Source organism: Petromyzon marinus, unplaced genomic scaffold (genome assembly GCF_048934315.1).
Source record: "Petromyzon marinus isolate PM22_M1 ecotype Great Lakes invasive population unplaced genomic scaffold, UKy_Petmar_22M1.pri1.0 PM_Scaffold_54, whole genome shotgun sequence".
Taxonomy (NCBI): Eukaryota; Metazoa; Chordata; class Hyperoartia; order Petromyzontiformes; family Petromyzontidae; genus Petromyzon; species Petromyzon marinus.
In genome coordinates this window covers 370,721-387,749 of record NW_027423546.1, presented here as the reverse complement: position 1 = coordinate 387,749, position 17,029 = coordinate 370,721, and the positions used below count along the sequence as shown (strand labels likewise).

Here is a 17,029-nt window from a genome sequence, read left to right as displayed (position 1 = left end):
TCAGGGGGTTCACAGTTGCCGTGTGGCAGACGCTGAGACCCTGGGGTCAGGGTTCAAGCCCTGGGTCTGGGTGTCTCTCTCTCAGGGGGTTCACAGTGGCCGTGTGGCAGACACTGAGACCCTGGGGTCAGGGTTCAAGCCCTGGGTCTGGGTGTCTCTCTCAGGGGGTTCACAGTGGCCGTGTGGGAGACCCTGAGGTCAGGGTTCAAGCCCTGGGTCTGGGTGTCTCTCTCTCTCTCAGTGGGTTCACGGTGGCCGTGTGGGAGACGCTGAGACCCTGGGGTCAGGGTTCAAGCCCTGGGTCTGGGTGTCTCCCTCTCTCTCTCAGAGGGTTCACAGTGGCCGTGTGGCAGACACTGAGACCCTGGGGTCAGGGTTCAAGCCCTGGGTCTGGGTGTCTCTCTCTCTCAGGGGGTTACAGTGGCCGTGTGGGAGACGCTGAGACCCTGGGTCAGGGTTCAAGCCCTGGGTCTAGGTATCTCTCTCAGGGGGTTCACAGTGGCCGTGTAGGAGACACTAAGACCCTAGGGTCAGGGTTCAAGCCCTGGGTCTGGGTGTCTCTCTCTCAGGGGGTTCACAGTGGCCGTGTGTGAGACACTAAGACCCTGGGGTCAGGGTTCAAGCCCTGGGTGTGGGTGTCTCTCTCTCTCTCTCAGGGGGTTCACAGTGGCTGTGTGGGAGACACTGAGACCTTGGGGTCAGAGTTCACGCTCTGGGTCTGGGTGTCTCTCTCAGGGGGTTCACAGTGGCCGTGTGGGAGACCCTGGGGTCAGGGTTCAAGCCCTGGGTCTGGGTGTCTCTCTCTCTCTCAGGGGGTTCACGGTGGCCGTGTGGGAGACGCTGAGACCCTGGGGTCAGGGTTCAAGCCCTGGGTCTGGGTGTCTCTCTCTCTCTCAGGGGGTTCACAGTGGCCGTGTGGCAGACACTGAGACCCTGGGGTCAGGGTTCAAGCCCTGGGTCTGGGTGTCTCTCTCTCTCAGGAGGTTCACAGTGGCCCTGTGGCAGACGCTGAGACCCTGGGGTCAGGGTTCAAGCCCTGGGTCTGGGTGTCTCTCTCAGGGGGTTCACAGTGGCCGTGTGGCAGACACTGAGACCCTGGGGTCAGGGTTCAAGCCCTGGGTCTGGGTGTCTCCCTCTCTCTCTCAGGGGGTTCACAGTGGCCGTGTGGGAGACGCTGAGACCCTGGGGTCAGGGTTCAAGCCCTGGGTCTGGGTGTCTCTCTCTCTCAGGGGGTTACAGTGGCCGTGTGGCAGACACTGAGACCCTGGGGTCAGGGTTCAAGCCCTGGGTCTGGGTGTCTCTCTCTCTTAGGGGGTTCACAATGGCCGTGTGGGACACGCTGAGACCCTGGGGTCAGGGTTCAAGCCCTGGGTCTGGGTGTCTCTCTCTCAGGGGTTCACAGTGGCCGTGTGGTAGACACTGAGACCCTGGGGTCAGGGTTCAAGCCCTGGATCTGGGTGTCTCTCTCAGGGGGTTCACAGTGGCCGTGTGGCAGACACTGAGACCCTGGGGTCAGGGTTCAAGCCCTGGGTGTGGGTGTCTCCCTCTCTCTCTCAGGGGGTTCACAGTGGCCGTGTGGGAGACGCTGAGACCCTGGGGTCAGGGTTCAAGCCCTGGGTCTGAGTGTCTCTCTCTCTCAGGGGGTTACAGTGGCCGTGTGGCAGACACTGAGACCCTGGGGTCAGGGTTCAAGCCCTGGGTCTGGGTGTCTCTCTCTCTCAGAAGGTTCACAGTGGCCGTGTGGGACACGCTGAGACCCTGGGGTCAGGGTTCAAGCCCTGGGTCTGGGTGTCTCTCTCTCAGGGGTTCACAGTGGCCGTGTGGTAGACACTGAGACCCTGGGGTCAGGGTTCAAGCCCTGGGTCTGGGTGTCTCTCTCAGGGGGTTCACAGTGGCCGTGTGGGAGACCCTGAGGTCAGGGTTCAAGCCCTGGGTCTGGGTGTCTCTCTCTCTCTCTCAGGGGGTTCACAGTGGCCGTGTGGCAGACACTGAGACCCTGGGGTCAGGGTTCAAGCCCTGGGTCTGGGTGTCTCTCTCTCTCAGGGGGTTACAGTGGCCGTGTGGGAGACGCTGAGACCCTGGGTCAGGGTTCAAGCCCTGGGTCTAGGTGTCTCTCTCAGGGGGTTCACAGTGGCCGTGTGGGAGACACTGAGACACTAGGGTCAGGGTTCAGGCCCTGGGTCTGGGTGTCTCTCTCTCAGGGGGTTCACAGTGGCCGTGTGTGAGACACTGAGACCCTGGGGTCAGGGTTCAAGCCCTGGGTCTGGGTGTCTCTCTCTCTCTCTCTCAGGGGGTTCACAGTGGCTGTGTGGGAGACACTGAGACCTTGGGGTCAGAGTTCACGCCCTGGGTCTGGGTGTCTCTCTCAGGGGGTTCACAGTGGCCGTGTGAGAGACCCTGGGGTCAGGGTTCAAGCCCTGGGTCTGGGTGTCTCTCTCTCTCTCTTGGGGTTCACGGCGGCCGTGTGGGAGACGCTGAGACCCTGGGGTCAGGGTTCAAGCCCTGGGTCTGGGTGTCTCTCTCTCAGGGGGTTACAGTGGCCGTGTGGGAGACGCTGAGACCCTGGGGTCAGGGTTCAAGCCCTGGGTCTGGGTGTCTCTCTCAGGGGGTTCACAGTGGCCGTGTGGGAGACACTGAGACCCTGGGGTCAGGGTTCAAGCCCTGCGTCTGGGTGTCTCTCTCTCTCTCAGGGGGTTCACAGTGGCCGTGTGGGAGATGCTGAGACCCTGGGGTCAGGGTTCAAGCCCTGGGTCTGGGTGTCTCTCTCTCTCTCTCTCAGGGGGTTCACAGTGGCTGTGTGGGAGACACTGAGACCTTGGGGTCAGAGTTCACGCCCTGGGTCTGGGTGTCTCTCTCAGGGGGTTCACAGTGGCCGTGTGAGAGACCCTGGGGTCAGGGTTCAAGCCCTGGGTCTGGGTGTCTCTCTCTCTCTCTTGGGGTTCACGGCGGCCGTGTGGGAGACGCTGAGACCCTGGGGTCAGGGTTCAAGCCCTGGGTCTGGGTGTCTCTCTCTCAGGGGGTTACAGTGGCCGTGTGGGAGACGCTGAGACCCTGGGGTCAGGGTTCAAGCCCTGGGTCTGGGTGTCTCTCTCAGGGGGTTCACAGTGGCCGTGTGGGAGACACTGAGACCCTGGGGTCAGGGTTCAAGCCCTGCGTCTGGGTGTCTCTCTCTCTCTCAGGGGGTTCACAGTGGCCGTGTGGGAGATGCTGAGACCCTGGGGTCAGGGTTCAAGCCCTGGGTCTGGGTCTCTCTCTCTCTCTCTCAGGGGGTTCACGGTGGCCGTGTGGGAGACGCTGAGACCCTGGGGTCAGGGTTTAAGCCCTGGGTCTGGATGTCTCTCTCTCTCAGGGGGTTCACAGTGGCCGTGTGGGAGACACTGAGACCCTGGAGTCAGGGTTCAAGCCCTGGGTCTGGGTGTCTCTCTCTCTCTCAGGAGGTTCACAGTGGCCGTGTGGGACACGCTGAGACCCTGGGGTCAGGGTTCAAGCCCTGGGTCTTGGTGTCTCTCTCAGGGGGTTCACAGTGGCTGTGTGGGAGACCCTGGGGTCAGGGTTCAAGCCCTGGGTCTGGGTGTCTCTCTCTTAGGGGGTTCACAGTGGCCCTGTGGCAGACACTGAGACCCTGGGGTCAGGGTTAAAGCCCTGGGGCTGGGTGTCTCTCTCTCAGGGGGTTACAGTGGCCCTGTGGCAGACACTGAGACCCTGGGGTCAGGGTTCAAGCCCTGGGTCTGGGTGTCTCCCTCTCTCTCTCAGGGGGTTCACAGTTGCCGTGTGGGAGACGCTGAGACCCTGGGGTCAGGGTTCAAGCCCTGGGTCTGGGTGTCTCTCTCTCTCAGGGGGTTACAGTGGCCGTGTGGCAGACACTGAGACCCTGGGGTCAGGGTTCAAGCCCTGGGTCTGGGTGTCTCTCTCTCTCAGGGGGTTCACAGTGGCCGTGTGGGAGACACTGAGACCCTGGGGTCAGGGTTCAAGCCCTGGGTCTGGGTGTCTCTCTCTCTCTCAGGGGGTTCACAGTGGCCGTGTGGGAGACGCTGAGACCCTGGGGTCAGGGTTCAAGCTCTGGGTCTGGGTGTCTCTCTCTCTCTCAGGGCGTTCACAGTGGCCGTGTGGAAGACACTGAGACCCTGGGTTCAGGGTTCACACCCTGGGTCTGGGTTTCTCTCTCTCAGGGGGTTCACAGTGGCTGTGTGGGAGACGCTGAGACCCTGGGGTCAGGGTTCAAGCCCTGGGTCTGGGTGTCTCTCTCAGGGGGTTCACGGTGGCCGTGTGGGAGACGCTGAGACCCTGGGGTCAGGCTTCAAGCCATGGGTCTGGGTGTCTCTCTCAGGGGGTTCACGGTGGCCGTGTGGGAGACGCTGAGACCCTGGGGTCAGGGTTCAAGCCCTGGGTCTGGGTGTCTCTCTCTCTCTCAGGGGGTTCACAGTGGCCGTGTGGCAGACACTGAGACCCTGGGGTCAGGGTTCAAGCCCTGGGTCTGGGTGTCTCCCTCTCTCTCTCAGGGGGTTCACAGTGGCCGTGTGGGAGACGCTGAGACCCTGGGGTCAGGGTTCAAGCCCTGGGTCTGGGTGTCTCTCTCTCTCAGGGGGTTACAGTGGCCGTGTGGCAGACACTGAGACCCTGGGGTCAGGGTTCAAGCCCTGGGTCTGGGTGTCTCTCTCTCTCAGGGGGTTCACAGTGGCCGTGTGGGAGACACTGAGACCCTGGGGTCAGGGTTCAAGCCCTGGGTCTGGGTGTCTCTCTCTCTCTCTCAGAAGGTTCACAGTGGCCGTGTGGGAGTCGCTGAGACCCTGGGGTCAGGGTTCAAGCCCTGGGTCTGGGTGTCTCTCTCTCTCTCTCAGAAGGTTCACAGTGGCCGTGTGGGACACGCTGAGACCCTGGGGTCAGGGTTCAAGCCCTGGGTCTGGGTGTCTCCCTCTCTCTCTCAGGGGGTTCACAGTGGCCGTGTGGCAGACACTGAGACCCTGGGGTCAGGGTTCAAGCCCTGGGTCTGGGTGTCTCTCTCTCTCAGGGGGTTACGGTGGCCGTGTGGGAGACGCTGAGACCCTGGGTCAGGGTTCAAGCCCTGGGTCTAGGTATCTCTCTCAGGGGGTTCACAGTGGCCGTGTAGGAGACACTGAGACCCTAGGGTCAGGGTTCAAGCCCTGGGTCTGGGTGTCTCTCTCTCAGGGGGTTCACAGTGGCCGTGTGTGAGACACTAAGACCCTGGGGTCAGGGTTCAAGCCCTGGGTCTGGGTGTCTATCTCTCTCTCAGGGGGTTCACAGTGGCTGTGTGGGAGACACTGAGACCCTGGGTCAGGGTTCAAGCCCTGGGTCTGGGTGTCTCTCTCTCTCTCAGGGGGTTCACAGTGGCCGTGTGGGAGACGCTGAGACCCTGGGGTCAGGGTTCAAGCTCTGGGTCTGGGTGTCTCTCTCTCTCTCAGGGCGTTCACAGTGGCCGTGTGGAAGACACTGAGACCCTGGGTTCAGGGTTCACACCCTGGGTCTGGGTGTCTCTCTCTCAGGGGTTCACAGTGGCCGTGTGGTAGACACTGAGACCCTGGGGTCAGGGTTCAAGCCCTGGGTCTGGGTGTCTCTCTCAGGGGGTTCACAGTGGCCGTGTGGGAGACCCTGAGGTCAGGGTTCAAGCCCTGGGTCTGGGTGTCTCTCTCTCTCTCAGGGGGTTCACGGTGGCCGTGTGGGAGACGCTGAAACCCTGGGGTCAGGGTTCAAGCCCTGGGTCTGGGTGTCTCCCTCTCTCTCTCAGGGGGTTCACAGTGGCCGTGTGGCAGACACTGAGACCCTGGGGTCAGGGTTCAAGCCCTGGGTCTGGGTGTCTCTCTCTCTCAGGGGGTTCACAGTGGCCGTGTGGGAGACACTGAGACACTAGGGTCAGGGTTCAGGCCCTGGGTCTGGGTGTCTCTCTCTCAGGGGGTTCACAGTGGCCGTGTGTGAGACACTGAGACCCTGGGGTCAGGGTTCAAGCCCTGGGTCTGGGTGTCTCTCTCTCTCTCTCTCAGGGGGTTCACAGTGGCTGTGTGGGAGACACTGAGACCTTGGGGTCAGAGTTCACGCCCTGGGTCTGGGTGTCTCTCTCAGGGGGTTCACAGTGGCCGTGTGAGAGACCCTGGGGTCAGGGTTCAAGCCCTGGGTCTGGGTGTCTCTCTCTCTCTCAGGGGGTTACAGTGGCCGTGTGGGAGACACTGAGACCCTGGGGTCAGGGTTCAAGCCCTGGGTCTGGGTGTCTCTCTCAGGGGGTTCACAGTGGCCGTGTGGGAGACGCTGAGACCCTGGGGTCAGGGTTCAAGCCCTGGGTCTGGGTGTCTCTCTCAGGGGGTTCACCGTGGCCGTGTGGGAGACGCTGAGAGGGCTTGAACCCTGACCCCTGACCCCTGGGGTCAGGGTTCAAGTCCTCACCGCCACAGATTATCAACAGACACCACCAGAAGTCACTTTTGATGTTTGTTTATTTTGCACAAACACCGAGATGACAACGTACAGTGTTTACACTGTACGTGTGTGTACGTGCGTGTGTGTCTGTGCGTGTACGTGTGTGTACGTGTGTGTGTACGTGTGTGTGTGGATCACCACCATCACCACCATCATCATCATGGTGGGGTATGTGTGTGTACGTGTGTGTATGTGTGTGTGTACGTGTGTGTGTTTACGTGTGTGTGTACGTGTGTGTGTGTGTACGTGTGTACGTATGTGTGTGTACGTGTGTGTGTGTACGTGTGTGTGTGTACGTGTGTGTATGTGTCTGTGTGTGTACGTGTGTGTATGTGTCTGTGTGTGTATGTGTCTGTGTGTGTACGTGTCTGTACGTGTGTGTGTGTACGTGTGTGTGTGTGTGTACGTGTGTGTACGTGTGTGTGTACGCATGTGTGTGTGTACGTGTCTGTGTGTGTGTACGTGTCTGTGTACATGTCTGTGTACGTGTCTGTTTACGTGTCTGTGTGTGTGTCTGTGTGTGTACGTGTGTGTGGAAGTGTGTATACGTGTGTGTATGTACGTGTGTGTGTATGTGTGTGTGTACGTGTGCGTATGTGTGTACGTGTCTGTGTGTGTGTACGTGTCTGTCTGTGTGTGTACGTGTCTGTGTGTGTACGTGCGTGTGTGTACGTGTGTGTGCATGTCTGTGTGTGTGTGTACGTGTCTGTGTGTGTGTACGTGTCTGTGTGTGTGTACGTGTGACTGTGTGTGTGTCTGTGCGTGTGACTGTGTGTGTGTCTGTGTGTGTGTGTTACTGTGTGTCTGTGTGTGTCTGTGTGTGTGTACGTGTGTGTACGTGCGTGTCTGTACGTGTGTACGTGTCTGTGTGTGTACGTGTCTGTGTGTGTGTACGTGTGTGTGTGTGTGTACGTGTGTGTGCATGTCTGTGTGTGTGTGTACGTGTCTGTGTGTGTGTACGTGTCTGTGTGTGTGTACGTGTGCGTGTGACTGTGTGTGTGTCTGTGTGTGTGTCTGTGTGTGTGTACGTGTGTGTTTACGTGCGTGTCTGTACGTGCGTGTACGTGTGTGTACGTGTGTGTGTGTACGTGCGTGTGTTTGTGTGTGTGTACGTGTGTGTGTGTACGTGTGTGTGTGTGTACGTGTGTGTGTACGTGTGTGTATGTGTCTGTGTGTGTACGTGTCTGTACGTGTGTGTGTGTACGTGTGTGTGTGTACGTGTGTGTGTGTACGTGTGTGTACATGTCTGTGTGTGTGTACGTGTCTGTGTGTGTACGTGTCTGTGTGTGTACGTGTCTGTGTGTGTGTATGTGTCTGTGTGTGTACGTGTGTGTACGTGTGTGTGTATACGTGCGTGTGTGTACGTGTGTGTGTATACGTGCGTGTGTGTACGTGTGTGTGTACGCGTGTGTGTATGTGTACGTGTCTGTGTGTGTGTACGTGTCTGTTTACGTGTCTGTGTGTGTGTCTGTGTGTGTACGTGTGTGTGGAAGTGTGTGTACGTGTGTGTGTCTGTGTGTGTACGTGTGTGTATGTACGTGTGTGTGTACGTGTGTGTGTACGTGTGCGTATGTGTGTACGTGTCTGTGTGTGTGTACGTGTCTGTCTGTGTGTGTACGTGTCTGTGTGTGTATACGTGTGTGTGTACGTGTGTGTGCATGTCTGTGTGTGTGTACGTGTCTGTGTGTGTGTACGTGTCTGTGTGTGTGTACGTGTGCGTGTGACTGTGTGTGTGTCTGTGCGTGTGACTGTGTGTGTGTCTGTGTGTGTTACTGTGTGTGTGTGTGTACGTGTGCGTGTGACTGTGTCTGTGTGTGTCTGTGTGTGTCAATGTGTTACTGTGTCTGTGTGTGTGTATATGTGTCTGTGTGTGTACGTACGTGTCTGTGTGTGTACGTGCGTGTCTGTACGTGCGTGTACGTGCGTGTCTGTGTGTGTGTACGTGTGTGTGTGTGTACGTGTGTGTGTGTACGTGCGTGTGTTTGTGTGTGTGTACGTGTGTGTGTGTACGTGTGTGTGTGTCTGTGTACGTGTGTGTGTCTGTGTGTGTGCGCGTACGTGTGTGTGTGTCTGTGTACGTGTGTGTACGTGTGTGTGTGTACGTGTGTGTACGTGTGTGTGTGTGTCTGTGTGTGTACGTGTGTGCGTGTACTTATATGTGTACGTGTGTGTGCGTGTGTATGTGTGTGTATGTGTGTACGTGTGTGTGTGTGTGTACGTGTGTGCGTGTGTACGTGTGTACGTGTGTGCGTGTACGTGTGGGTGTGTGTACGTGTGGGTGTGTGTACGTGTGTTTGTCTGTGTGTGTATTTGTGTGGGTGTGTGTACGTGTGTGTACGTGTGTGAGTGACTGACTGACTGAGTGACTGACTGAGAGACTTACTGACTGAGTGACTGACTGAGTGGGTGACTGACTGAGTGACTGACTGAGAGACTTACTGACTGAGTGACTGACTGAGTGACTGACTGAGTGAGTGACTGACTGAGTGATGGACTGAGTGATGGACTGAGTGAATGAGTGACTGACTGAGCGGCTGACTGAGTGACTAACTGACTGAGTGACTGACTGAGTGGGTGACTGAGTGAGTGGGTGACTGACTGAGTGACTGACTGACTGAGTGAGTGACTGACTGAGTGACTGACTGAGTGACTGAGTAAGCGACTGACTTAGTGACTGACTGAGTGACTGACTGAGTGACTAACTGACTGAGTGACTGAGTGGGTGACTGAGTGACTGACTTAGTGACTGAGTGACTGACTTAGTGACTGACTGAGTGACTGACTGAGTGACTGACTGAATGACTGAGTGACTGAGTGAGTGGGTGACTGAATGGCTGACTGAGTGAGTGGGTGACTGACTGAGTGACTGACTGAGTGACTGACTGAGTGACTGACTGATGAACTGACTGACTGACTGAGTGACTGACTGAGTGACTGACTTAGTGACTGACTGAGTGACTGACTGACTGAGTGACTGAGTGCGTGACTGAGTGACTGAGTGACTGACTGAGTGACTGACTAAGTGACTGACTGAGTGACTGACTGACTGAGTGACTGACTGAGTGACTGACTGAGTGACTGACTGATGAACTGACTGACTGACTGAGTGACTGACTGAGTGACTGACTTAGTGACTGACTGAGTGACTGACTGACTGAGTGACTGAGTGCGTGACTGAGTGACTGAGTGACTGACTGAGTGACTGACTAAGTGACTGACTGAGTGACTGACTGACTGAGTGACTGACTGAGTGACTGACTGAGTGACTGACTGATGAACTGACTGACTGACTGAGTGACTGACTGAGTGACTGACTTAGTGACTGACTGAGTGACTGACTGACTGAGTGACTGAGTGCGTGACTGAGTGACTGAGTGACTGACTGAGTGACTAAGTGACTGACTGAGTGACTGACTGACTGAGTGACTGACTGAGTGACTGACTGAGTGACTGACTGATGAACTGACTGACTGACTGAGTGACTGACTGAGTGACTGACTTAGTGACTGACTGAGTGACTGACTGACTGAGTGACTGAGTGCGTGACTGAGTGACTGAGTGACTGACTGAGTGACTGACTAAGTGACTGACTGAGTGACTGACTGACTGAGTGACTGACTGAGTGACTGAGTGACTGACTGAGTGACTGAGTGACTGACTGACTGAGTGACTGAGTGACTGACTGAGTGACTGACTGAATGAGTGACTTACTGAGTGACTGAGTGACTGACTGACTGAGTGACTGACTGACTGAGTGACTGACTGAGTGACTGACTGAGTGACTGACTGATGAACTGACTGACTGACTGAGTGACTGACTGAGTGACTGACTTAGTGACTGACTGAGTGACTGACTGACTGAGTGACTGAGTGCATGACTGAGTGACTGAGTGACTGACTGAGTGACTGACTAAGTGACTGACTGAGTGACTGACTGACTGAGTGACTGACTGAGTGACTGACTGAGAGACTTACTGACTGAGTGACTGACTGAGTGGGTGACTGACTGAGTGACTGACTGAGAGACTTACTGACTGAGTGACTGACTGAGTGACTGACTGAGTGAGTGACTGACTGAGTGATGGACTGAGTGATGGACTGAGTGAATGAGTGACTGACTGAGCGGCTGACTGAGTGACTAACTGACTGAGTGACTGACTGAGTGGGTGACTGAGTGAGTGGGTGACTGACTGAGTGACTGACTGACTGAGTGAGTGACTGACTGAGTGACTGACTGAGTGACTGAGTAAGCGACTGACTTAGTGACTGACTGAGTGACTGACTGAGTGACTAACTGACTGAGTGACTGAGTGGGTGACTGAGTGACTGACTTAGTGACTGAGTGACTGACTTAGTGACTGACTGAGTGACTGACTGAGTGACTGACTGAATGACTGAGTGACTGAGTGAGTGGGTGACTGAATGGCTGACTGAGTGAGTGGGTGACTGACTGAGTGACTGACTGAGTGACTGACTGAGTGACTGACTGATGAACTGACTGACTGACTGAGTGACTGACTGAGTGACTGACTTAGTGACTGACTGAGTGACTGACTGACTGAGTGACTGAGTGCGTGACTGAGTGACTGAGTGACTGACTGAGTGACTGACTAAGTGACTGACTGAGTGACTGACTGACTGAGTGACTGACTGAGTGACTGAGTGACTGACTGAGTGACTGAGTGACTGACTGACTGAGTGACTGAGTGACTGACTGAGTGACTGAGTGACTGACTGAGTGACTGAGTGACTGACTGACTGAGTGACTGACTGACTGAGTGACTGACTGAGTGACTGACTGACTGAGTGACTGACTGACTGAGTGACTGATGAGTTCACGCTAAAGGCTGCTTCAACTCAAACAGACCCGTCCCAGCCCGTACCAGCTGACCCACCACGAGACTTGCCGAGGGAGAACGTAACTCATCCCACGACCCTGGGAGTTGGGAACACAGCGATAGACACATCATCATCAGCATCATCATCATAATCAGCAGCAGCAGCATCAGCAGCAGCAGCAGCATCAGCAGCATCAGCAGCAGCATCAGCAGCATCAGCAGCATCATCAGCAGGCACCGTCAGGGTCTGGGATCGAACCCACGACCTCCTGCGTACCTGGAGAGGTAGTCAACATCTCACCATTATCAGGATCGAACCCACGACCTCCTGTAAGCCAGGCGAGGTAGTCAACATCTCCCCATTGTCAGGGTCCAACCCACGACCTCCTGTATACCAGGCGAGGTAGTCAACATCTCCCCATTGTCAGGATCGAACCCACGACCTCCTGTAGACCAGGCGAGGTAGTCAACATCTCCCCATTGTCAGGATCGAACCCAAGACCTCCTGTAGACCAGGCGAGGTAGTCAACATCTCCCCATTGTCAGGATCGAACCCACGACCTCCTGTAGGCCGGGCGAGGTAGTCAACATCTCTCCATTGTCAGGGTCCAACCCACGACCTCCTGTAGACCAGGCGAGGTAGTCAACATCTCCCCATTGTCAGGATCGAACCCACGACCTCCTGTAGGCCGGGCGAGGTAGTCAACATCTCACCATTATCAGGATCGAACCCACGACCTCCTGTAAACCAGGCGAGGTAGTCAACATCTCACCATTATCAGGATCGAACCCACGACCTCCTGCGTACCAGGAGAGGTAGTCAACATCTCGCTAGCCAGCGTGGAGGGTACGGGGATCGGACCCACGACCTCCTGCGTACCAGTTCAGCAAGACTCAAATATAACGGTGAGCTGCATCACCCTTAATGGCAATACAACATGGCTGTGTTCATCAAGACGTTGTGTAGGTGGGTGGGTAGGTGGGTGGGTAGGTAGGTGGGTAGGTAGGTGGATGGGTAGGTAGGTGGGTAGGTGGGTGGGTAGGTGGGTGGGTGGGTAGGTGGGTGCATAGGTGGGTAGGTGGATGGGTAGCTGAGTAGGTAGGTAGCTGAGTAGGTAGGTGGGTAGCTGAGTAAGTAGGTGGGTGGGTAGGTGGGTAGCTGGGTAGGTGGGTGGGTAGCTGAGTAGGTGGGTGGGTAGCTGAGTAGGTGGGTGGGTAGCTGAGTAGGTAGGTGGGTAGCTGAGTAGGTAGGTGGGTGGGTAGGTGGGTAGCTGGGTAGGTGGGTGGGTAGCTGAGTAGGTGGGTGGGTAGCTGAGTAGGTGGGTGGGTAGCTGAGTAGGTAGGTGGGTAGCTGAGTAGGTAGGTGGGTAGGTAGGTGGGTAGCTGGGTAGGTGGGTGGGTAGCTGAGTAGGTGGGTGGGTAGCTGAGTAGGTAGGTGGGTAGCTGGGTAGGTAGGAAGCTGAGTAGGTGGGTGGGGAGCTGAGTAAGTAGGTGGGTAGCTGAGTAGGTAGGTGAGTAGCTGAGTTGGTGAGTAGCTGAGTAGGTAGGTGGGTAGCTGGGTAGGTGGGTGGGTAGGTGTGAAGCTGAGTAGGTAGGTGGGTAGCTGAGTAGGTAGGTGAGTAGCTGAGCAGGTAGGTGGGTAGCTGAGTAGGTAGGTGGGTAGGTAGGTGGGTAGCTGAGTAGGTAGGTGGGTAGCTGAGTAGGTGAGTAGGTAGGTAGGTAGCTGAGTAGGTATGTGGGTAGCTGAGCAGGTAGGTGGGTAGCTGAGTAGGTAGGTGGGTTAGCTGAGTAGGTAGGTGGGTTAGCTGAGCAGGTAGATGTGTAGCTGAGTAGGTGAGTAGCTGAGTAGGTAGGTGAGTAGCTGAGTAGGTAGGTGAGTAGCTGAGTAGGTAGGTGGGTAGGTAGGTGGGTAGCTGAGTAGGTAGGTGGGTAGCTGAGTAGGTAGCTGAGCAGGTAGGTGAGTAGCTGAGCAGGTAGGTGGGTAGCTGAGCAGGTAGGTGAGTAGCTGAGCAGGTAGGTGGGTAGCTGAGCAGGTACGTGGGTAGGTAGGTGGGTAGCCGAGTAGGTAGGTGGGTAGCTGAGTAGGTGAGTAGCTGAGCAGGTAGGTGGGTAGGTAGGTGGGTAGCTGAGTAGGTGAGTAGCTGAGCAGGTAGGTGGGTAGGTAGGTGGGTAGCTGAGTAGGTAGGTGAGTAGCTGAGTAGGTGAGTAGCTGAGTAGGTAGGTGGGTAGCTGGGTAGGTGGGTGGGTAGGTGTGAAGCTGAGTAGGTAGGTGGGTAGCTGAGTAGGTAGGTGAGTAGCTGAGCAGGTAGGTGGGTAGCTGAGTAGGTAGGTGGGTAGGTAGGTGGGTAGCTGAGTAGGTAGGTGGGTAGCTGAGTAGGTGAGTAGGTAGGTAGGTAGCTGAGTAGGTATGTGGGTAGCTGAGCAGGTAGGTGGGTAGCTGAGTAGGTAGGTGGGTTAGCTGAGTAGGTAGGTGGGTTAGCTGAGCAGGTAGATGTGTAGCTGAGTAGGTGAGTAGCTGAGTAGGTAGGTGAGTAGCTGAGTAGGTAGGTGAGTAGCTGAGTAGGTAGGTGGGTAGGTAGGTGGGTAGCTGAGTAGGTAGGTGGGTAGCTGAGTAGGTAGCTGAGCAGGTAGGTGAGTAGCTGAGCAGGTAGGTGGGTAGCTGAGCAGGTAGGTGAGTAGCTGAGCAGGTAGGTGGGTAGCTGAGCAGGTACGTGGGTAGGTAGGTGGGTAGCCGAGTAGGTAGGTGGGTAGCTGAGTAGGTGAGTAGCTGAGCAGGTAGGTGGGTAGGTAGGTGGGTAGCTGAGTAGGTGAGTAGCTGAGCAGGTAGGTGGGTAGGTAGGTGGGTAGCTGAGTAGGTAGGTGAGTAGCTGAGTAGGTAGGTGGGTGGCTGAGCAGGTAGGTGGGTAGCTGAGCAGGTAGGTGGGTAGGTAGGTGGGTAGCTGAGTAGGTAGGTGGGTGGCTGAGCAGGTAGGTGGGTAGGTAGGTGGGTAGCTGAGCAGGTAGGTGGGCAGCTGAGTAGGTAGGTGGGTAGCTGAGCAGGTAGGTGGGTAGGTAGGTGGGTAGCTGAGTTGGATAGGTGGGTAGGTAGGTGGGTAGCTGAGCAGGTAGGTGGGTAGGTAGGTGAGTAGCTGAGCAGGTAGGTGGGTAGGTAGGTGGGTAGGTAGGTGGGTAGGTAGGTGGGTAGGTAGGTGGGTAGGCGCGTACCCATCATGGCGGCGGTCTTGAGGAAGGCCATACTGGTCTCGTACGTCATTTGCTGCAGCGGCGAGCTGCTGGACCGCATGGCCAGGCGGCTGAAGGCAAGGTACGTGCCCTCATAGAACATGTAGTCAGCTACCAGCGACAGGTGACGTGGGTCCACCTGAATACCTACACACACACACACACAGACACACAGACACACACACACACACAGACACACACACACAGACACACACACACACACAGACTCATAGACACACACACAGACTCATAGACACACACACAGACAGACACACACACACACAGACACACACACACACAGACTCATAGACACACACACAGACACACACACACACACAGACTCATAGACACACACACAGACTCATAGACACACACACAGACACACACACACAGACACACACACACAGACACACATACACACAGACACACACACTCATACACACACAGACACACACACTCACACACATACACACAGACACACACACACAGACACACACACTCACAGACACACACACACAGACACACACACTCACAGACACACACACAGACTCATAGACACACACACAGACCCATAGACACACACACAGACACACACACACAGACACACACACAGACACACACACACAGACACACACACACTCACACACAGACACACACACAGACACACACAGAGTGTAAGCCGTGCGTGTGTGTGTGTGTACATCCAACAACAACGGAGGGCGGAGGAGCGACGCTCACAACAACGAGCGGAGCGCCGGGTGGCTAAAGCACAGCAGGTTGGCACAGTAGGGGGCACAGGTGGTGCATCAGCCAGTCATCTCAGTCAGTCGACCCGTGGCACCTGCTGGGTCTGCCCCGTGACCTCCTGCCAGCGGGCGTTCGACACTTCACGTGGCCTCAAGGTGCACATAGCCTGGCACAAGCGTCGTGGTGACGTCACCGCCACTTAGTGGCGAATGGCGGTTGTTGCTGTGAGTGTGTGTATGAGTGTGTGTATGTGTGTGTGTATGTATGTGTGTGAGTGTGTGTGAGTGTATGTGTGTGTGTGTATGTGTGTGTGTATGTGTGTGTGTTAGGGGAAAAAACGGTGATCCAATTTCCGACCCCCAGGAACAGGTTCGCAGATTTGCTGAGCATTTCTGTGAGGTCCTGGGGGAGGGAAAATCCCTCAGCCAGGAAAACATCGTGGCACAAAGTGAGGATGACCCTGCTGAGGCTGCGGTGCCTCAAATATTGGATGAAGTCACCCCCTGTGAGTGGCTGGCTGAGGTGCCAGCTGCTGATGAAGTATTGAAGGCGATCCGGAGTCTGAGACCAGGAAAGGCAGCGGGCAGAGATGATCTCCCAAGCGAAATGCTGAGGGAGGGTGGCGTTTGTGCACAGACTGCCCTATATGACATCATAACAACAGTCTGGACCACTGGACGGGTTCCGCAGGATTGGAAGGATGCCCTGGTGGTCCCCCTTTTTAAGAAGGGGGACCGCACAGACTGTAACAACTACAGGGGCATCTCACTCCTCAGTGTGCCGGGAAAGGTCCTGGCAAGGATTATTCAGCATCGCCTTGCCAGGCACGCTGAGGAGAGGCTTGCGGAGCCCCAATGCGGTTTCAGGAAAGGGCGGTCCTGCACAGATGCCATATTTTCTGTCCGTCTGCTACAGCAGAGGTGTAGGGAATTCCAACAAGACCTACATCTCTGCTTTATTGACCTGGTCAAGGCCTATGATACCATCAGTAGGCCTGGGCTCTGGGTCGTTCTTCGTGCTTTTGGAGTACCTGACCCTCTGCTCACGATCATTAAGGACCTTCATGATGGTGAGCGGGCCCGGGTAAAACTACGTGGCCGGGAGTCAGAGCCATTCCCTGTACACCTTGGGGTGCGACAGGGATGTCCTCTGGCTCCCACATTATTTAACATCTATTTTGACCACGTAGTTCGTGAAGCCTTCAATAGCTGTACCGGGGGAATCTCCATATGGTACAGATATAATGGGAGGCTAATCGACGCCCGGGTGCGGTCAAGGGATGGCTCCCTATTGCTCAACCACGTTATGTATGCTGATGACTTGGTAATAGCTGCTCAGTCAGAGGAGGAGTTGGAGACGCTGCTGCTGAGACTGGAGCGTGCCACTAAGAGGTGGGGCCTTACCATCAGCCCCACCAAAACTAAGCACCTGCCTGGGTATTTTGTACCATCGGACACTCCACCCCCACAACTCCCAATCGGTGATGGGGCAGTTGTGGAGAGAGTGGAGAGTTTCCCATACCTGGGCAGTGTGCTTATGACTGGCTCCAGTTTAACAGCAGAGGTCTCACTCCGAATCAGTCGAGCGGCAATATCTTTTCATCGGTTGCGTAACGCTGTGTGGAAGCTACCTGGTCTGTCGCTCCGCACTAAGCTTCAGGTCTTCTCGGCCACGGTCATTCCCTCCCTTCTCTACGCTTGCGAAACGTGGACCCCCCTAATGGAACATCTTCGCCGGTTAGAAACATTTAGGCTGGCCTGCCTACGATCCATCCTGGGTTTAACCAGACTGGATTG

At 56.1% G+C, this 17,029-nt stretch overlaps 1 protein-coding gene across 1 annotated transcript in view; it reads right to left on the bottom strand.

The window, feature by feature from the left end:
* Positions 1-6,425: 6,425 nt before the first annotated feature.
* Positions 6,426-17,029, bottom strand: part of POLR1A (RNA polymerase I subunit A) — a 144,289-nt gene continuing 133,685 nt past the window's right edge. Inside the window, exons 37-38 of the mRNA XM_076064594.1 lie at positions 14,469-14,633; positions 6,426-11,362 (exon numbers count right to left, since the gene is read on the bottom strand). Of these exons, the coding sequence (XP_075920709.1) occupies positions 11,262-11,362; positions 14,469-14,633 (266 nt within the window). The 3' untranslated portion in view covers positions 6,426-11,261. The remainder of the gene's footprint in view (positions 11,363-14,468; positions 14,634-17,029) is intronic.